Below are 21,846 nucleotides of genomic sequence, written 5' to 3'. Positions count from 1 at the left end.
CTATTGTAACTGCTTGGAATGGTAAATACTTTGACCCATGCTGGAAAAAGGCAAGGGAAGGAGTCAAAGGCGGATGTTTTATCATGTCGGGTGGACGTTCTGTTATAGCACTCCCAGGATGACAGTTATAAAACTTACGTCTTGGAGAGGCACTGAAATTTGCTGCGATCTAGTTTTAATCATTTTGAACTCCCTTGAGATGAGGTTAGGAGACTTCTGCCACTAGATGTAATTGCTCATTCGTTATTAGTTGGCAGGTGCACTGTAATTATTGAGAATTGGATTCAGTTTTTAATTCTCCCAGTCTGAAGCTGGCTTAGACCACTCGCTGGGACAAGCAAAAGAAGCATCTATGAGAGAAAGAATGGTGTGGAAGGTCGCTACCCCACGAGGTAGGCTAGGATTAGAGTTGAGAATAATTTTGTTTGCTCTTTTCTATGCATATTGGTGAAGAATGTCACTTTTCATTTGACAAAAGCTTCTAATGTCACCTCTGGAAAAAGAGAAAATAGAGGGTTAGAGATCCAATTAAGGCAAATAGAACAGAAGTGCCATGTGGAACTTGGATCGCTGGTAGGAGTTTCATCAAGTGCCTTAAGACAGGGATTCATCTCCCACAAAACCAACTGCAGAAGATTTGCTTGCGATGGATGATGGTGTAGAAGGGGAATAAGTACAGTATAGGAAAGGGTTGGAAATTGCCTATGATAAAGAGAAGGTTTTGGAAGTCTAAAATTCACTGTACTGGAGTAACACTGTGTTGTATTTTCGTCTTTTCTGTTGCTGTGCTTTTCTCACAGGAGCTGAAGGAGTGCTCTGGCCATGTGTTTGTGGATTCTGTGCCAGAGTTCTGTTTGCCAGAGGTGAGTTAATTCAAAGCCTTACTTAAAAATCAGTCAGTGTGGGAGAAATTTGCTTAATTATTGTTATTAGCAGATTCCTGCTAATTTGTTGGTGCTCTGTAAATGATAATACTATAACCCCTGTGGTCAAGTTAAGGTACCACTGGTATCTGTGACAAGGGAAAAAGGGATGGAAACTGCCCTTTTCAACAGTGGTTTGGTGTGATCTGAAAGGTCTTGAGCAGATCCACATCTCACCAAAGAAAAAGAAAGGCTTAACTGTCCTTTGTTTTTTGCTCTTTAAAGGCAGTATAATTGTTCCTGAACCTGATTATGTCAGAAAACATATGCTGATCTAGATAAGGGCAGTGAATGAAGACCAAGGAAGTCTCCAGCCAGAGAAGCAAGGCCTGCCTTTTGGAGCTCCCCTGAGGAGCCTGTGGTTAAGCTGCTGTTTGAAGCTGCTGGGCTGCCCTCAGTGCTGCTGTTCTGCCTGCCCCAAATTTGGGTTACAAAGTTCCGCTGTATTTTGTGCTATTCATCAGTGCCACTTCAGGCAAAGAACCGTACCTTCATATCCACGTAGACATAGCTGTGCAAGCTGCTGCTGCTTCTGTTGGTTTGGCCAAGAATATGTGTCGTTTTACCAAAAGAAAAAGGAAAGAAAAGCAAGGCTATTGAAAGTGCTTGAATTAACTCAGTTCACCTCTCTGCAGGAGAGCTGAAAGAATAGAAAGGTGAGCTGAGAGTGGGGAGGATGAATGATGGTGAATAGTCTGAGAATAGTATCCTCTTTCCTCAGCTGTGTTCAGGCTGTGATAACATCGGTTCTTTCATTTCATGTTGGGATTGCTTTTGGGCAGGGATATTTTTTTTTCCCTTTCTTCCTGGTTTTGTTGACATGAACTGCAGATCTGCCTTGGAAGATTGCTGTCAGCTTGCTGGTACTAGCAGTGCTGTTTGTGCCCATTGATACCATGAAACCCACCTCTTGGAGCTTCTGGCTCTTATAATCTTGATTCTTCAAGGTCAAGTGGCAACTCAGATACTGTTTTTGGGGATCAGTATCAGCAGGTCTCTGTGCAACTGCTGTTTCCCCCAGCAGGAAGAAATACAATTCACTCACTAAAACAACCCAAAATGAAACAAACTGGGGGAGAGGGGATGGAAGCCCACTCAATTCTGCGTTCTTGTGAGAAAAGCTTTAATCTAGAAAGCATCTGTATGGGCAGAAAGTGCCATTATGTTCCAGACTTTGGGAAGATAGAGTGCAGTTTCTGAATTCCCTTTGGAATTGAGGCCATACGCAGAATTACCTGCTGGGATTCAAAGTGTTTCAGCTCACCTTTCTGATTACTTTGTTAGGCTGGAAAATAGCCCCATCTGTAGCTCAAAAATGGCTGCTGGGGAGCTGCAGCTCCATTATGCCGGTGCCATCACTGAATGTAACTGTTTTCCAGCAGTCCTTGTAACCAGAAGATGGCAACCAGCTGCACATGTGAACATACTAGGGGCTGTCCAAATATCCTTTCAAATGCTCCAGTTCCCCAGGTTCCCAGCAGATGCCAAGTTTTCTCTTCAAGCACTGGGAATGGATCAGATAGTGATACACAGCACACTTCTTTTGCTTTACGTGCTCCCTTGTCTGCAGGAGCATGGCCTGCAGGCACATCAGTAAAATAGAAATGTTGCTGGTGTTGGGCAACACGGAATAAGGAGGAGCTTGTGTGAAAAAGGCTTTGTCTCTTTCTCGTTCCACGCCACTACTTTTGAAGAAAGTTGTCTGCAAAAGTAGTTAGTTTCAGAATCACACTATCGCTTCCAGGAACACCACTGCCAAAGAAAGCCGAATTTTGAACATAGTCCAGAAGCCACAAGGTGATAAGAGGCTGTCTGAGCAGCAGAATGTGCTTCCACATGTCAGAGTGCAGAGTGCTGCCCTTTCTTTGCTTGGCAACCTTCTGATCTCTCTCACTTCACATTCAAGAAACATTTTAAAAGTCTCTTCATAGGCACTTCGACTGAGATTGCTGTGAATCCCAGGGAAGATTTTACTTTGTTTTGGTTTTGACACCCTTTTCATCCTATTAGTAAATGCTTCTAGGATGCTGAGATGTGGAACACTTAAGCTTGGATAATGATAGTCTGTATCCTCTGCCTCCCCATGACTTGCTGGGCTGGGATTCAGCTCAGGCCTGGAGTGACTCCCATTTGATTCTGTGTAGTCTAGAAGCAGCTGAAAACCAAACCATGAAGGACCAGCTTGGAGCAGGCAGCAGGAGGCTCTTTGATACCATGTAGTGTATTTCTGCCCAGCAAGCTCTGTAAAATAAAAGGTGTCCTGTAATAAATTGGAGGACGGTGTTTACCTACTGTACTTAGATTGGAGATCATGGCTCTAAAATCAGCTGTGATCACGGATTGAAACCTTGAATGCTTAGTTGTGAGTTAAGCAGCTCGTCACCAGCACAGTGTCAACCCTCTGAAAAGACAAGTGACCTACTTTCCTGCCATTTTTATTCAAATTGCTGGACCAAGCCTTGTAATCAGATAATATGTGCTTGATGAGTGTTGAATTCCATTAGCTGCTCTATAATAACTGAGTTAGAGGTCATATATCTTGTAAATTTCTGGCTTGACACCATTTGTGTTATAGCATTACCAGTAAATATTTCTAATTAAAATTCCTTTAACAATGTGTGAAATCTCCTTCCACTCTCTGAACTGCTGTCTTAACTGCCACATCAAAACAGATTGGACCCACCCATTTGTTTTGTGGCATCGTATGAGTGGGCTTAATCTCTAGCTGTAAAAAAAATGGGGATGGTGAAGCTGCCAAGCATTTTGTCTGGGAAAAAATATATAAATTATTGTAAGCATATGAATAAATGCAGTGTACATTCATCTCTCTCCTGGGGTACTGTACCATATGCAGCATAAAAAGCATGAGACCCACTGATAAATTGTTAGTCTGGAAGTGACAGTGGTTGGACAGCCACCATTCCTCAGTAAGGAAGTGCACCCATCAGTTCTTTGATAAAAGCCTAGTCATGATGCTTCTCCTAGCAGCAGCCATTTCGTTACATGGTTTCCTTTTTAGATCTGAAAAGGGAATCATTTTGGATTTACTAAAAGTCTCTCTATGTTCTCCTGTCATTGCTTAAACTGTGTGAAAGAGTTCTACGTTGCTTATCTCTTTCCTCTGTTTTCAGACTGAGCTGCTTGACCTCTCCACGGTGGATGTAATCTTGATCTCAAACTATCACTGCATGATGGCACTGCCCTATATCACAGAGTACACAGGATTCACTGGAACGGTGTATGCCACTGAGCCCACTGTTCAAATTGGCAGGTAAAAAGCTCCTTGATATTCTCTGCTCTTCTTTCATCACTGCTAAGGAAAAGGTGTAAAGGATAATACAGATAGAGGAGTGGTGTCTAATGCTCCAAAGAGGCTCTTAGGCAGTAGCTGAATACCAGCCAAGTCCTTAGCGCTGAAAAGGTGTTAACTCAGTGTTTCCCAAACTCTGGAACTGCCTGTCATTTACAGCAGATGTTTTGTGTTGTGTCCAGGCAGCTGTGGTATGGTAGATCTTGGGTGGGCTGAGATACTTTGAGCAGCAGTTATTGTACAGCCTGCTTCAAACCTTTAAGAACCATGAATCAAAGATCTTTCCTGTCCTTCTCTGTTCTCCTTAAACAAAAGAGAAGACACCAATATTTTATTAAATGCTTTTAAGATTATTGCCTTGCAGTTTTTCAGCATTTGAGATTCCAACCAGTCTCCGCGCCGTGGAAGGGAATTCGAGCTGGCTTCATTTCAAATGACAGTTGAGATTCTCTCATAAGCTCTTAACGCTAAGGAGAAACAGAGAGAAAAATGGCAGAAATATGAGACAAACAAGTAGAAAATGTAAGGTGTTCCAGTGCTGTCAGAAACTCAGCATTTGGTCATTTAATTTGGTAGTACTTTCTTCCGAAGTTTGTTGATTGAATAGGTCAATCCCAGCAAGTAAAGGCTGTAGGTTTCTTCCTGGATGTGTCTAACTGGAGTTGTGCTGTGTGCATTTCTCATGCAGAGCAGCTGCCATGTTCAATAATTAGAAATCAGATTAGGCTGTGGTTTCTGAACTTCTGCTGTAAGCACTTTAGGGCAGGAACCTTTGTCTGTTAGAGGTCCTATACAAACTTTCCACACAAGAATAATTCTTCCTTTGTTTAAAAACAAAAACTAAAGGCTCTTGAAAGAGAAAGGAGTTATGTAAATATGAACTAGTAATAGATCTCTGGGCTCTGCTGGCCCATAGCTGAAGAGAACAAGCATAGTCTTGTTGGAGGGTAGACTCTGGTATGACTCTCACCATCCTAAGTAATTCAGGATACTGTTCTGCTGCAGTTAAATCTCTCATTTCCTCCTGCCTTCAAAGGAAAGTGTGCGTACAGTTGTCTAGTTTTGGGCAGGGAAATTTATATTAACAGTTTGTAATGACTGACATTCTTCTGCATCAAATGCTGTACTGTGCATGTGGAGATGAGGAAGGTTCCCTCTGACAGTGTGCTTGACTTCTCAAAGTGGTGAACAGACAGACATCAGCTGACAGGTTTTCTTAATATATTTTATCTCAGTCCTTATGGCAAGAAGGCAGTAATGTAGAAATCATCTTGCATAGCAGGAATGATTTGGGAGTTCCTCTTGCCCTTCTCCCTTCCCAATATCCCATAACCCAGCAGGCCAGATCCTTTTACTGTCAGAGTCGGTTAGAATTGGACTAGCTGAAATTTGATGTACACAGCAGGGAAACAGGTGTAGCGCTGATAATTGCTGCAATGCTTCTGGAGGAAGAAGAGCTCTTTAAAATAGTTTGACAGTGTTACAATTTGTGTGATATTTTGGAATGATTTGGGACAAATCTTTCCAGGTTATGTCTTACCTGAAAGACCACATTCCAATAACTTAGTTATCGTGTCTTTTCAGGCTTCTCATGGAAGAACTGGTGAATTCCATTGAACGTGTGCCAAAGGCTCAGTCTGCCTCCATGTGGAAGAACAAGGAGGTACAGAGGTAAGGAACAAGCCATCTGGGAAGGGTGACTGTCCTGAAACACTAAAACTCTAAGCAACTTTAGCATTAAGTGTAAAGATTGGTCAACTGCCACCATTTGAGATTTGATTTGCTAATGCCACTAAGCAGCAAGAACAATTAAGTGGTGTATAGAACCAACACAATCTTGATTCTTGGTAGAAGACTTTGTAAGGCACGTGCCTCCCCTGTCTTCCCTCACATAGTGTAGCACCATGATGGTAGATAAAGATGGAGGATTTTTATCTTAGCATCATAAAAAGTTGATGAAATTAGCAAGCTGGTTAAACTTAGCAGTGTTGTGTTGGAATAGTATTAATTTAAAATGATATTTGTGTTCGTGTTTGCCAAAATACTAAGGAAGTCAGGACAAGGAACTATTGGAAGTGACTGGGAGTAAACCACAGTGCAGTGCCACCTTTATTCCCAGGTTGCAGCTTCTTTCACACTTGAACAACAGAAATGTTTTTGTTGTTTCTTTTTTCCCCACTGTTTTGAAGTTTAGAAACAAATTGAAGCTTAATAAAAAAGGTTAATTGAAAACTCAAGCTCTGTTACTGCATCTGTGTACGAAACCAGGATGCTCAAAATTGAGGTTTGAGGTGTTTAAAATTCTCTCTCTAGAATTATGGAAGTGTTTGTAATCCAAGACTTTTCCTAATAGTTTTTAATAGCAGCTGATGCTTTTCTTGGAAGTGGAGATAACTTTATGTGCACGGTATGTTCTACAGAGGAAATAGTTTTGTTGCTAGCACATTTTAAGTACAGACGTGGTTAAAGAAAGTTATTTTTAAATGCTGCTTTGTGCATTTTAAATGATCTCTCATTTTCTATTCTTAAGTCTTAATGTGGCTTGATTTAAGAGTTTACAAAAATGAATTATTTCCTAAGTTGTAAAAGCAGCACTGTCATCTTTCAATATCACAAAGCAAGGAAATTAAAAATCCAAAGTAATGCATGTTTGGCTATATAGTGTACTCCCCTACTGAGCATAGGAGCAGTCGTATTTCAGCAGAGTAACTCGCATCTCTGAAGGAGGCAATGCAAACAAAGATGTAAAACAAAACGGAAGGTGATAAGGTTGATGAGGATTTTGTGCTGGGTGGGGTATGTTGTTCTCATCAGAGTGGTGTCTTTTAATTTTGAACTCCGCTGGCCTGAGTAGAACGACTCCTGGGGCTCACGGTTGTGTGATGAAAGAGGGCTGGAGCCATTATTCTCGTCACACCAGTGCCTGTGTTTTGTATGCATGGCTTAAAGGAGGATCATATATCTTAGAGCTCATTTAATGTCACTTTCCTGGTGGTCGTATTTTAGAAAAAGTGCTGGCTAGCACTTTACACGCTGTTGACTATTCCACAAGTGAACTCGGAGATGTGATCTTTGTTCTGATTCAGCTGCTGCAGAAGTATTTTTTTAGTCTCCCTTTGCTTGGGAAGTACTCTAACATCCACAGTTCCTCCTTTCTGCTGTCAAGTAGCTGTTATAATGAGGTACCAGTGGAGGTGGGAAGGAAGTACAAGAGCCCTCCCTCTAGGAGAGACTGGGCCAACCGTCCTGTGCCACTTACAGGACTTCTGCTGATCACGTAGCACTGCCCACAGTAGATGTCCTTGCAGAGAACCTCCATCCGATGTCAGGTCCTCTAACTTTTAGGGGTAAAATGTACAGTAACTGGCGGCCCTGCAGCTGCTATAAATCTTCCTGTTCCAAACCCGGCCTTGAGGCTGGTATGAACCAGTGGATCCTGTGAGCTAGAACAGGATAGATCTAAATTCTCTTTCCCTTTGAGCCCTGCCTGTACTCTTGAGTTTCCCCTCTTCACCTCCCTGTGCCTCTGTAAAATGGACATCCTACCCACCATAATGGCTAACAAGGGCTTCATTAATGTTTGCAAGATGTTTTGAGATTCCTGGTGGCAAGTGTTGTGCAAGTGTGAATAGAACTAACTATTATAGCACACAAGCAAAACATCCACAGATCCACAAATAAATACCTGGCTAATTGCACGTGCAGGGTTAGACTGACATCCATTGTTTAAGAAAATGTGATCTCTGGTGTATTTTTTAATTCTTGTCTGTTGTTTGAACAGAGTTCTTATTATTTCTGAGCCTAACTGTGAATTTTCAGGCTGATCAATCATCATTACTGCTTTACAGTTCAGCTGGTTCTACTCTGAATAGTTAGTATAAAACACAAAGTATTATCATCTTCATTAGATTAAGCATTGAAGCATTTTAAATGCAAATGCTGTGTAAAATATAATAAGTTCATTGTAGCAGCTTACATTTTGCCATTATCTGATCCAGTCTAAACTAATTGCTTAGCAAGTTCTGTTGCCATTGTTTTTTGTTTGAAATGAGCAGTCTGGTGGAAGCTTTCGACATGCTCAGACAGGTTATTTGTGGTGCTGATTATGATTCAAGGGGCTAAACAGGAGACTTGCCTTATGAAAGACACTTTGGTGACTACTTGCTTGATATTCTCTTATATCTTTCCATAGGTGTCTGGAACAGAGTATTACTGCAAGAGGGTAGCAGGCAACAAGGGCACTCTTCTGATCTGTGCAGATGCCCAGTTAAGAATACAAGGCCCTGAGCTATTTAAGCATGCATTTCATTTTTTACACTAATGACCAGATTGTGCTGCTTCACAACACCTCCCTGTTCATGGCTGTAGGTTGACTGTCCCTGAATCTACACACATACATCCAGTTGTTACGAGGTGATCTGGACAGGATGTTACTGTAGTGTTAGTAGCTTCACTCACTGCTTTAAAATATCCTCTGGGAATGGGTATACGTTTTAGAAATGAGGTGACAGGTTGTATGTGAGCAGGGGCACATCTGAGGAACCAGGAAAGAATGAAACAACTGGAGACTGGTCCCACTGGTCTCTGTAAGGAATCAGAGCATATTTACAGTAGAGCCACAGAGTCAAGGCTAATAGGAACTTGCTTCTATCGCCAAGGACAATTCCCCACTTTTCTCCATTACCTGGAGATATATTCTCCCCTTCCCAGAAGAGAAGCTCCTGAAAGCATCCAGCATTAAATGCTTCTTATGGTAGGTTAAAGGCTTTTACAGGCAATTTGCTTCAGTGCAGTGGTGGACAACTATCCATGTTGTTTGGCCTTTTGTTGCTTATGACTTCCCAAAAAAGACCTTGAGGGCTTTGTTTGTTTCCTTAAGCGCAGTATGCTTTCAGCCAGCAAGTGCTGGAATTACACTTATCACACTAGACCTGTACAGCGGGCTTGGCAAGAGCTGGTCTTAATCCTTTCTTCACTGTCTTAAATTATGGAGGAGTTCAGTGACCTGGTAGATATAACAATAAATTAAATTCTTTTAAACAAATTGATCAAAGAAACTTCACCAATTTCCATAAATCTTTGGAAATTAGTTGGAATTAGCCTTTGATTTAGCATTGGTTTAATATACCAAAAAAAAAAAATAATCCTATTCTTCTTAGGCATTTGGCAGCTGTGCTGCTTCCTGCCTCAGTTCATGTTGCTAAGGAAGATTTATTTCCCAGAAGTTAGCCATCTCTCTTACAGCCTGTGACATTACAGTTCACTTCTTCCCTTGACAACGCTGTCCGGCTCACTTGCAGTGTCTGTGAAGAGCAGAATGGATGGATTTTGTTCTTTTGGTGTAAAACATCTTAAATACTTCTGTGTAGGGGATCTCAAAGTGCTCTGCACTGTCAGCTAATGTATTGTTACATTATTGTCGGGTATCCGAGTTGAAGGCAAAGTATCTGAAGTGCAGGGACATGTGCTCCTGTAGGACAGTGGTGTCAGAGCTGAGAGCAGAGCCAGTGTTCATTCATGTTCTGGTACTGGTATTTGAATCACAAGTTTGGAGCTTACTTTTTATTTTCAAACTCGAAGTTTTAGAATTGGGTTATGCAGAGTAGACACTGATGGAAGTAATCTCTACCAAATCTAGTAGTGCATTTCATGTTGACATCCTTCATTAGTGGCAAAAATAACACTGGAGTTGTTAAAACACCTTCACCATATCTGTTCTGAAGAAAGCTGGATAGGATCAACAGTAAGGAAGCTGAAGGAAAGCAGTCTTTAAGATGAGGCAAAATGGACACTATGATTCTACCTCTCAACATGCAGAGTCTTGCTCCTCACTTTAAAGCATTGAGCGTATTTAAAAGACAAAGGAGGAAAAAGAGAAAATCGAATATCTAAGGATGTGAATGGGAATAGTGATCCATCAGGAAGTTCTGAAAATGCCCAGACCCTTTTGACCTTTGCAGATTGCTGCCAGCCCCTCTGAAAGATGCAGTGGAGGTGTCAATGTGGAGGAAGTGCTACACCATGCCTGAAGTGAATGCTGCTCTCAGTAAGATCCAGCTGGTGGGATATTCCCAGAAAATTGTGAGTATCAGCAGAACTGATATTAACAACATTAACAGCTCACTGCTTTCCATCTTTTTCCCTATAAAAGCCTGAGAAATGCCCTTCCTTTTCTGCTTTTCTTCTAGATCCTGTGTAAGATCTAGATACTCTGACCTGAGAAAGTAAGGCAAGACTGTACATTATTGAAATGCACCCTGTTCTGCCTCCCAGGAAGGGTTGTTGTTTGTTGAAAATCAGGAGTATCCATTTGTCTCTCCTGTTCCTCAGGGGAGGCCAATTTTAAGGCATACCTGTGAATTTAGAATTGAAGTCTGGCCCACTGAGAGCCTGGAGGATGTACCAAATGAATGTATCCTCTCTGTCTGTAAGCCACATCCCCTTCTGAGTTACTGTATCTCACTTCTGGGAATCTTTTGAGTGCTTCAGCCTCCGCTTTCTTTTATAGAGCAAATTAGGGATTGTAAACAAAATCTAATGGTTCAACCTGAACTTCTAACGCTCCTTCCCCAAGTTTCTCAACTAAGGTTTGTTGTATCTGATGCCATTATCTACAGTCCAGTGTAGTTTGTAGAATGAACTGAATCAACAGTTCAGTAGTTTGAGGTACATTCTTATGGGCAGCGTGTGTGCCATGGTGCCTGCTATTGCTGCACACCAACATAAGGTAAAAAGGTGAATTATAATAAGTTGTATACCCAGATTTGTTTGCTCCCTTTTCTTTACCAATGGGACACTGAAGTTCAGACACGTTGTATGTAAGTTTGTATGTAAGACAGTTTGAAGCAATAGCCAGTGCAGCTAGGAACTAAATATGGTGGGTTTATGTTTGTGTAGTGCTGTATTACAGCTGGTGAAAAAAGACCTTGAGCTATCACTAATGTGGGTGCTGATGTAAATAACAGCTGCAGTTTTGTCTAGCAACCAGACAGGTTGAGTGTATTTGGAATTCCTTGGTATCAGTAGGTAATTACTCTTCACTTTTGATTGTCCTCACAGTGTAGGTGAACTTCACCAAGTTTTAGGTCTGTACCTATGAGCCAATCATTCTTTTATAGTTACTGGGAAAAGGACGGGGGGAGGGGAGGGAACAGACATTCCTAGAGCTTCTATCATCTCTTCCCAAAGACAACTTTTAAAACAATGAAAGCCTAATTAGTCAGCTAACCCCAAATGTGGAAACATCAAGAATGGTTTGTTGTCCATTTTCTATCGCTTATGAGCTCAGAGGAATGGAGACCTTGTTTTGAGAGGCATCCAAATATGTATTGAGATACTAGAAAAATATTAGTACTGCATGAATGCGTGTTCTATTATTCAGTAACCAGAAAGTACAACATTAGTGAGGTATAGATGGAGGCTTATTTTCCTTTCTCCAAACAGTTATAACACACTGCTGCATACAGAAAGCAGTACACTTTTTAATAACAGCTGGAAATGAGACAACTGATGAGTTGCTTGTGCTTGGAGCTGAAACTGAAATTTGGATTGAGTTTGAAGAGAGTTGTTCCTAAATTGCCAGTAGATAGCATTTAAAAAAAATAAAAGAGTATTTTAGGTAAGTGATTGGTAAAGTCGTAAAGTGAGTTTGCTTTCAAGTATACATTTTCTACAGCAAAATCTGTGAGTCAAACAGAATTTTATTTCAGTACATAACAACATGTTGTGTTGTCCTTCCTTCTCTCCTGCTGGTCTGTACTGATAAAATTTGCCCAGGGGAGTGTAGAGTTTTCAAAGATCTAAAGCTTCTACAGAGTTCCTCAGTATATTAAAGCCAGATGGACCACAATTAGTTCCTTTAGTGAGAAATATGTTGCAGTGTGAACTCAGCTACTGGAGGATTAACATGGAAGAGAGACCTGATGAAGGCTCTACCTCAGGAGTTTTTCTCAGATCTTGTGTTCTGTTAGACCTGGGGAAATTAAAACAGCAGGCATAAGACAAATACCAGCTTCATAAAGGCCTTCAATAGCATAACTAGCTTAAGTTGTTATCACTGATGATAAAACAACCTATTCTCATTTCTCTTGGGCTCTCCCAAGTTAATTTCTCTTCCTGTGTGTTTCAGGAGTTGTTTGGTGCTGTGCAGGTCACCCCTCTCAGCTCGGGCTACGCTCTTGGAAGTTCCAATTGGATTATCCAGTCACACTATGAGAAGGTTTCCTATGTTTCAGGATCTTCTCTGCTTACAACACATCCTCAGGTACAACAATTTTGTTCGGACTTCTATAAGGGTGTCTTTGCCAAAAAAAACAAACCAAATCAAACAAACAACAGAGAAAAACCAACAGAAGGACAGAAGGGCTCACCCAGCTGGGATCAGGTATAGTGTGGAAACTGTACAGATGTAGCTCTGTTAATAATTGGCTGGATTTTGAATGGCATTAGGAAGACATACCACCCTGGTAAGTGGACATGTTACTAGGGAAGAACAACTAAAATTCTTTATTATCGTTGAATTGGTGTTAACCTACTCTCTGCTGTGAAACTGTCCATCACCTTAAGTAGGAAAATTTCAACGGAGTTAAACAATAGACCATTAGTGACTTCTTAAAAAAGAATCCATATTTTACTGAGAGTCTTTACAGACAGTTCACAGACTGCTTCTATATCACTTCTGAAACATCCTTCCTTGGGAGAAATGATAGCTTACTGGCTGCCAACATTTCCACCCTGCTCTGCTGAGGGCAAAGTCTTTATAGTGCTGTGGATGTAATTTCCAGTAAATTAATTCTCTCTAGATCCATAAATTCTTCGCATGAAGAATAGCTTGAAGTTTGCAGTACTGTGTGCTTCAGAAGTTGTCAAAATAGTTGAAAACAATATTAGCGTGAGGTGTTTAAAAATAATTTAGAAAATGTGTCAGGTTCATGATCAGTAAGTAACTTCCCCCAAGGTGAGTATCTTCTAAAAGCATTGCTTCTGAGCATCCTTTGTTTAAAAGCTTGATCTCAAGAACTGAACAACTACAATAGAAGGTGTCTGTACTTACCTGCATGCAGTGTGTCAGAGTCTCTCTTTTTTTTCATCCTCTGCCTCATCCTGGCCTGGATTACGTTCTTTTGTGAAGGAACACCAGCAATATTTAACAAGGCATGAATGTAACACTTGTGTTAGGAGGAACTTTGAGGGACAAGCAGGGGATCAGGCCCAGCCAGCATGGGTTCATGAAGGGCAAGTCTTGCTTGACCAACCTCATCTCTTCCTATGACTGAGTGACCTGCCTGGCAGATAAGGGAAAGGCTGTTGATATTATCTACCTAGACTTCAGCAAAGCCTTCAACACTGTCTCCCACAGTATTCTGCTGGAGAAGCTGCAGCCTGTGGCTTGGACAGGTGCACTCTTTGTTGGGTAAGGAACTGGCTGGAGTGCCAGGCCCTGAGAGCGGTGGTGGAGTCAAATCCAGCTGGTGTCTGGTCACAAGTGGTGCTCCCCAGGGTTTGGTATTGAGACCTGTCTTGTCCGATGTTTTTATCAGTGACCTGGATGAGGGCACTGAGTACATCCTCAGTAAATTTGCAGATGAGGTCAGGAGGAAGGGTCGATCTGCCTGGGGGTAGGAGCACCCTAGAGGGGGACCTGGACAGGCTGGATAGCTGGACTGAGGACTGAAGTTAAACAAGACCAAGAGCTGGGTCATGCACTTTGGCCACGACAACTCCAGGCAATGCTACAGGAACATGATTTAGTGGGAAATATTGGTGATAGGTGGATGGTTGGGCTGGGTGATCTTGAAGGTCTTTTCCAACCTCAGTGATTCTGTGACTCCGTGGTTCTGTAGGAAGTGGTTTACATTGGACTGTTCATTCTACCAACGCTGATTCTTACACCAAGTGGTGGATGAGAGCCTCATTTTTTAATTATTTTTTTTTTAGCATACAGTCCATTGCATTTTGCACTACTTTTTACTAGCATGTAATTTGAAGGAGTAGCTTATGAAGTAATTGAGTGTGCATTCAGATTGTTCTTTTCTTGTTATTCACCACAAGTATTATTAGGTATCAGATCACTTTTGTACCCAGAGAGTGGTGGTCAATGGCTCAATGTCCAGATAGACATTAGTGACAAGTGGTGTCCCTCAGGGGTCAGTACTGGGACCAGTGCTCTTTAACATCTTCATCAATGACATTGACAGTAAGATCAAGTGCACTCAAGTTTGCAGATGACACAAAGCTGAGTGGTGTGGTTGACATGAATCCAGGGATGGAACAGGCTGAAAGAGCAGAGGCTGTGCAGCCTAGAGAAAAGAAGACTGCAGGGAGACAGTGACCTTTCAGTGCCTAAAGGGGGGCTATAAGAAAGAGGGGAGCAGACTTTTTAGCAGAACCTGTTATCATAGGACAAGGAGAAACGGTCTTAAAGAGAGAAGGTTTAGGTTCGATGTAAGGAAGAAATTTTATACAGGAAGTGTGGTGAGAGGTGATGGGTGCCCCATCCTTGGAGACATTCAGAGTAGTCTGGATAGGGCCCTGAGCAATCTAATCTAGCAGATTTCCCTATTTTTTCAGGGGAGTTGGACTAACTAACCTTGAAGGGTTCCTTCCAACTCAGACTATTCTATGCCAGGCAGGGGGGTTGGAGCTTCATGATCCTTGAGGTCCCTTCCAACCCAGGTCATTCTGAGATTCTGTGATGATTCCGTGATCATTTGCATATCAGGTATCATTGTTATATACGTTTTTCCAGATGGCTATTGAAAACAGCGGATAGATTTTGACCTAATGTTAATCCCCATAAACACCACTATGAGCTTCTACAACATGATGATTCTATAATGACTAGTAGTTTTTGAGACACGCCAAATGGCTCTTTGTCAGTTTGATATGTTTGACAGATAATATATAGCGATAACACTGTCTTTGTTGGCACAAAGCCTAAATTGGGTTCACCAATCCAGTGGTTTTTCCTCAAAATGAAAAGTTGTTTGTCTGACCTCTATAGAATCATGGTGAGCTGTGAGTGTCTGAATGCAGTCACTGCATTTTATTGTCAGCTTTGTTTTTTTTTAAGGATACTCCTTTACATAGGCATGCTGATTAAAAACATATCCTGACTTTTTGAGTAACACTGAAGTCTTAGCGCATTTCCAGTCATCTGGAACTCCCTCCATAGTTATTAAAAATTAGTGTAATGAGACCAGGCTTTCATCAGTAGTTTGTTTAGGATGGGAGGACACAGCTTACTTGGGCATACTAATGGGACAAAGCTTCTTCCTTTTTATACCTTGTCTGTTATACACAGTAGTAGCCTAGAAAGCATTTCCTTCTATCAGTATCCAGATGAGGTTAATCTCACTTGAAGGAAACAGCCTAGGACCCCACCATCCTTCCCCTATGTCCTCCCTCTTGCCAGCACTTGGATTTAAGTGTTGTCATGCTGGTGTTAGCAGCACAAGTAGGAATTAGATGTCATGGGGAGGGAATGGGATTGCCTTTTTGGTATAAATTACAACTTAGAGTTTTCTTGAAGTTTTAAGTTACGTATAGATTATATCTATAATCTACAGAGTTATGTTGTGTTTGAGAGTTAGGTCTGACACCATTAATTGTTCCCTTTACTTCTGTGTTCTGGCAAATGGTCTCTATTGAAAGTGTTGCCTGACCGTCTGCTGAGTCTAGAATTGACACCATTGCCTGCTGGCACCGATGTGGAGAACTGGAGTTGACAGCACAGGTTCAGACATGTCACTAAAAGCCTTTTAAGGCATATTCTTTACATTAACCCACAAAAAATCGATGCAGGCCCTCTCAGTGCAATAGCAGCTGAAATTATGTGTATCTAATACGGCATAATCGTTATGTACATTATCACAAGCAGATTCAATATTATTTTTTATTGCATTATTGGCATTTCATTTTCATGGACACGCTATGGAGTGTCAAAGACTGCGATAAATCTAATGTAGTTGGTCTGATCCGGCAAGGTGGTACACAGTGTAAAATTCCATTGGAATTGATATGAAGTTCCCCTGCATGCTCATGAGAGCAAGATCTTAATTAATTAAGAATGGTGCTGAGGGACAATGAGCAAGGCAACTAACTGCCGTGATCTTTTGAGTTCAGCAGAGGGGATATTTTTGTCAGTCTTTTCTGGTAGAAGGGTAGAAATCTTTCCTGGTTGGTGAGACCAGCAAGAGTCCATCAAGAATAAGTAACCATAAAATACCATGCAAGTGGCTGCAGTCGCCTTCCTTTGCTTGAATAGTAGCTATGGGAGATGTATCCCAGCCCAGAGGGAGGCTAAAATTTAACTTTTCCCCATAGCCATACTTTGTCTGCAGGTGGATTTTGGCTCTTCAGTATTGAAGAATGTTGAGAATCAAGAATATATGTAACTCAGTATCAGGTGACACAAGAATAATTTCTGAACTTTTAGTGTATGTTTTCTCATAGAGACAAACCAATGTATTGTTTCTACCAGCAGTAGCTGTTTCCCATTTCACCAAAGCCATCTTCTGACAAGGCCTGCACAGTCTTAAATGAGCATGATTGTAATGCTGTGTGTGGAAAAGCAGGATTCAAAAGTTAGAGGAAGACCCTTTCCTGAACTGAGGTCGATGTGCAAAATGGAGAGCTTCAAGCCTTCAGGTCCTTTGCATTTCACCTCTTTCAAAGGAAATCTACTGAATTGCTGGGGAAAATACAGCTGCACACAACAAGACAGTGAGCATTGTAAATCAAAGCTGACACTGTGATTAGCGAAAGGAAGCTGACTGGAAGCTAGTGCAGCCACGATATGAGCACAAGAGTGAAACCCTTCCTGACTGCAGTGCCACATCCTCAACAGATGATTGTCTTTTCAGTTGTTCAACTCATAAGGCCATAAAATGATTAGTCTATAGAGAATACTGCTTTGAATCCAGTTCCATTGCTACTTTTGTACTGTAAATATGCAGGTAAACGGTTTTTATTAACTTCACAGATAAAGGGATTACTGGTTTAAAGTGTTCAATGTCATCTTGTTGATCACTGTATCTGTTACACACTGCATTACTATTGGTGCAAAGCAGAGAAAGCAGAGAAGTCTATGTGATGACTGTCACGTTACTTATTTTATTTCACTGTACTCTGTTTCAGCCCATGGACCAGGCTTCTCTGAAAAACAGCGATGTTCTCATCCTGACAGGTCTTACACAGATCCCAACTGCTAACCCAGACGGCATGGTAGGAGAGTTCTGCAGCAACTTGGGTAGGTCATTGAATGAAGTCTTGTGCGTATTTTATCATCTTACTCATTGCTTTGGGTGGGAAATAATTCTCAGATTCCTGGAAATGAATAAGTTGTCCAGCCATATCTTCTGGCATAAAACTAGCTGTTTAGATTTTACGATGTGCTCCTGATGTCATTAATACAGTAAGTGCTTAGAGAGACGCAAGTTGTACCTAAAATGTTTTGGAATGGAGCAGGTATTACAAGATTTTATTATTTGCTGCTCTTGGTTTGCTAAGTATGTCACTTAGCTGCTAACAGACTGCAAGTTACATAGGTACTGAAGATTGTTCCCATCTGAAATACTGCTATTTCCTTCCTCCGCATCAGACAGTATAAAAGCTTTGCATGCCTTTTTGTGACATTCAGTTTTGAAAACAAGCACATCTGCTTCCCTTCTTACACCTGATTTTTAAATATATCAAAAGCAAATAGCACAATCTCTGCTTAAAAAAGTATATCAAGATATATTTATAGACTCCAGAAATACAAAACCTAATCAGACGCTTTCACAGCTGGAAAAGCTGATAATTGCAAAGCTGTGATATCAGCGTGAATGGCAGCATTTTCCAGCCTGTTCAGAACGTCACATCCAGTTCAGTTCTCTCCCTTTCTCCCCTTCCCTCCCTCAGTTCTTCTGCGCTCTCACCCTTCTGTCACAAGGCCACTTTATCATGTCTGTCTTGCCGTGTGTTGTCTTTCTCAAGAGAACTAAAACATCCACTACAGGAGAACTATTAAAAAGATTATTAAAAGGCATTAGAAGTCTAAATCAGGCGATCTTCCCTGCAAGCAAGTGTTCTGGTCCCCATAGCACAACTGAGAGGAATTTGAGCTGTCGAATTTAGATGACTTACCCAAGGTTACAGGATAAAGATGAGAATGAACTGAAGTGTAAATAGTTCTTAATCTTTGAAAAACTAAATGTACCTTTGGAGAATAAACAAAGACCACATTACTTTGCTTTTCTGTTTTTAAATCCTTCTGCATATTCGCAGATGCTGAATATCATCGTAATATATCAGAGTCTCAGTATGGGACTGCCGCAGTAGTGGAAGGGAAAAGGGATGTGGTTGATTACTCTGTCATCTGCCTACTCCATCACCTGCCTTCTCCAAATCAAAATCAAATATCCCTAATTAAGTTTTGTTTCGATTCAAACAGAAGTCAGGTCCTAATGTGAGAAGTACAGGGTGAAATGATGTGGGTTTTGTTTGCGTGGGGAAAAAATGAACGATGGGGTCAGGATGGTTACTTGTGGTATAAATACCTGTTACTGGGGTGCATTTTGGCATTTTATAAAGATGATGATTTTGTGTTATACCAGATACCCTGTCTGTCAACATCCTGGCTGCAACAGGGACTATAAGCAGATATGTAGAGAATAGTGGAAGACTAGGTATGATGATATGATTAAGTATGATATGATATGATATGATATGATATTCCCCTCATAATCTCTTAGCCTTGAACTATTTTTGTTTCAGGAATTTCCTCAATCAGACATGGCTTTTTGTGCAGTTAGTAATGCTCCACGGGTTTCATTTCCAGAAACTTGTTTGACCTCCTCTTGAAACTCTTTAAATTCTTAACACCTGTGACTTCCTCTCCTAAGTGATGCCTATGTTTACGTATACGCGTGTGCGCGTTGAGGCTGTGTTCTCATTGTTTATAAGCTTTGTTAATTTTATTACAAGCTGTGGCAGATAAGCTTTGGTGACCTTGTGCTACATGCAGATGTGCTGCGCTTCTCTGTCTTTTCTGGACCTTCATGGGGGTTATTGTCCCGCTGACAGATGGTAACATGATCACTTTTATCATCCTGAACCACCAAGGAGAGGCTGAGCATCAGTGTTAGTTTTTCTACAGGAGAGGCTGAGGAGTGTTTGCCTTATTGCCAGCTCTTCTGCAAGGTATCCACCAAATTGTGTGTCTTAGCAAACAGCTTGGTGGTCACTAGTGCCTTAAACTGCAGCAGCTGTTTTGCTAAGTAAACCATAGTGAGGCTGTTGTTTATTAAAATGCTTTTAAATTATTAAAGCTGTAGTTTGGGCCAAAGCAAAATCTAAAAGATACATGCATATAAATGTGTGTTACATGCGTAGGTACAGGTGGGTTTTTATCTAAGCAAGTTCTGGTTTACAGAAACATTCTGAACTATTTTGAGGATTTTGCGGAGTATCTTCGAGCCAAATTCTATCTTGAAAGAGATCAGTGCAGAGAAATTAGGAAACAATTGAACATGGAAGGAAGAGAGCTTAAAAAAGAATCCAGAATTTGTAGTACTTGCAAAAAAAACAATGCACTGACACGAAGAAGTCATAGAAGTCGTAGTCATAGAAATCATAGAATGACTGGGTTGGAATGGACCTCAAGAATCATCAGGTTCCGTGCCCAACTGTTAAAGGCAGGGTTGCCAATTGCTAGATCAGGTACTAGATTAGACTGCTCAGGGCCCCATTCAACCTGGCCTTAAATGCCTCCGGGGATGGAGCATCCACAACCTCTGTGGGCAAGCTGTTCTAGCACCTCACCACTCTCTCAGGTTAGATGTTGAGGGAAGTTGGTTTTTTTTACTAAGTTTCCACTCCTTTGGTTTAAAACCATACCCCCTTGTCCTGTCACTATCTACTCGTGTAAGGAGTTGATTTCCCTCATATTTATAAACTCCATTTAAATACTGAAGGCCGTGGGGAGACCTCATTACAGCCTTCCACTTTTCTAGGCTGAACAAGCCTGGTTCCTTCAGCCTGTCTGGACTCTCCAAAAGCTCTGTATCTTTCCTGCGTTGGGGGCCCTAGACTTGAATGTAGTATTCCAACTGGGGCCTCACAAAAGCAGAGTAAAGGAGAATAATCACTTCCCTGTCCCTGCTGGTCACCCCTCATCTGATGGAGCCCAGGATACCACTGGCCTACTGGGCTGCAAGCACACACTGCTGGCTCATTATAAGTTTTTCATCCACCAGGACCCCTAAGTCCTTCTCAGCAGGGCTGCTCTCAAGGAGTTCTCCCAGTCTGTATGCATATTGAGATTACCTCAACTGAAGTACAAGACTTTGTCCTTTGCTGTGTTGAACCTCATTAGGTTCACAGGTGCCCGCCTTTGATAAACTCCAAGGTGTCTTTGGATGGCATCCCTTCCATGTGCTGTATCAACTGCACTGCTCAGCTTGGTGAGTCCTCAGCAAACTTGCTGAGGGTGCACTCCACATCCTATCATCTGTTATTGATAAGGATGTTATAGAGTACTAGTTCCCAGACAGGGGATGCTGCTCGTTACATAGAGCTGTTGACCACAACCCTGTGACCTTCCAACAATTCCTCACCTACCAAATAGTCAAATCCATCTCTCCAGTTTAAATAGAAGGATGTGGTGGGGGACCATGCCAAAGGTGTCGGAGAAATACAGGTAGTAATTCTATGAAGGATGCAGTAATAGAGCAGTCTCTTCCCAGTGCTACTTACACATCTACGCCAACATCAAGAGAAGAAAATAGCAGATCCAGTTTCTTGTAAGTGAGTAAAGAATCATAGAACCATTGAGGTTGGACAAGACCTTTTAAGATTGTCTGGTTCACACCATCCAAGAAGTCCAAAAACCAATCTGTTACTGTGAAAAGCAGTAGCGTAGGCAAGCTGAGCACCATAGATCTCATGTTTTCTCCTTCTCAGAGTGTTTGTGAAACTTCACAAGAAGCTCAAAATACAGTTGGTTAAAAAGATAGTCATTGGAAATTAACCAAAAATGTGTATCTTAAATTAATGTCGGTGTGTGAGTGAGCATTGCTAAGCACAGAAATGGAAGTGTGAAAATTTTGCCTTGGTCTCTGTTTCCGTCCCAGCACGTGGAGTTGTAGAGCTGAATCCCACTGTTACTGAGTCACATGCATGATCTGCTCTCCACATTGCGTGTGCTGCACCAAAATACACTTTGTCTTGTCACCAAGTTAAGCCCCAACCCCCTTTTTATGGAACAGCACTGCCGTACCAGCACTCTGCAGCTTGAGAAAAGCAGTTGTATTTTTACATTGCTTTGGGCATCATCAGCAAAATTACCAGACTATTGGTGAGGGCAGTTTTAGGATGTTTTGTGTGCGTGTTCAGCCATGCCTTTCTGTATGTGCGCATGTTTATATAAAGCAGAAAAGAGCACAGTTTGCTTTTTAGGTGCCAACTTGACCTTGCAGTGGCAGCTGTTTGAAAAGCAAGTATCTCATTGTAAGCTGTAAATTGAACAACTTGTTATGGAGCTACTGAAGGAGACTAAATTTGAAATGCCAAGATTATTATACAACTTCTTTCAAGAGACTGCATCCATCAGTCACAGAGATAAATTGGGCT

The 21,846-nt window shown here is 41.4% G+C and overlaps 1 protein-coding gene across 3 annotated transcripts in view; it reads left to right on the top strand.

Moving 5' to 3' along the window:
- The window catches only part of INTS9 (integrator complex subunit 9), a 65,320-nt gene that overhangs the window by 10,605 nt on the left and 32,869 nt on the right, over positions 1 to 21,846 (top strand). For all 3 annotated transcript variants that reach the window (XM_015859692.2, XM_015859691.2, XM_032443450.1), the window contains 6 exons: positions 801 to 863; positions 4,055 to 4,194; positions 5,818 to 5,904; positions 10,194 to 10,314; positions 12,362 to 12,496; positions 17,371 to 17,482. In XM_015859692.2, coding sequence (XP_015715178.1) covers positions 801 to 863; positions 4,055 to 4,194; positions 5,818 to 5,904; positions 10,194 to 10,314; positions 12,362 to 12,496; positions 17,371 to 17,482 — 658 coding nt within the window. The remainder of the gene's footprint in view (positions 1 to 800; positions 864 to 4,054; positions 4,195 to 5,817; positions 5,905 to 10,193; positions 10,315 to 12,361; positions 12,497 to 17,370; positions 17,483 to 21,846) is intronic.

Source organism: Coturnix japonica, chromosome 3 (genome assembly GCF_001577835.2).
Source record: "Coturnix japonica isolate 7356 chromosome 3, Coturnix japonica 2.1, whole genome shotgun sequence".
Lineage (NCBI taxonomy): Eukaryota > Metazoa > Chordata > Aves > Galliformes > Phasianidae > Coturnix > Coturnix japonica.
Note: the sequence above shows the minus strand (reverse complement) of the source record. Positions and strands in the feature narration are given on the sequence as shown.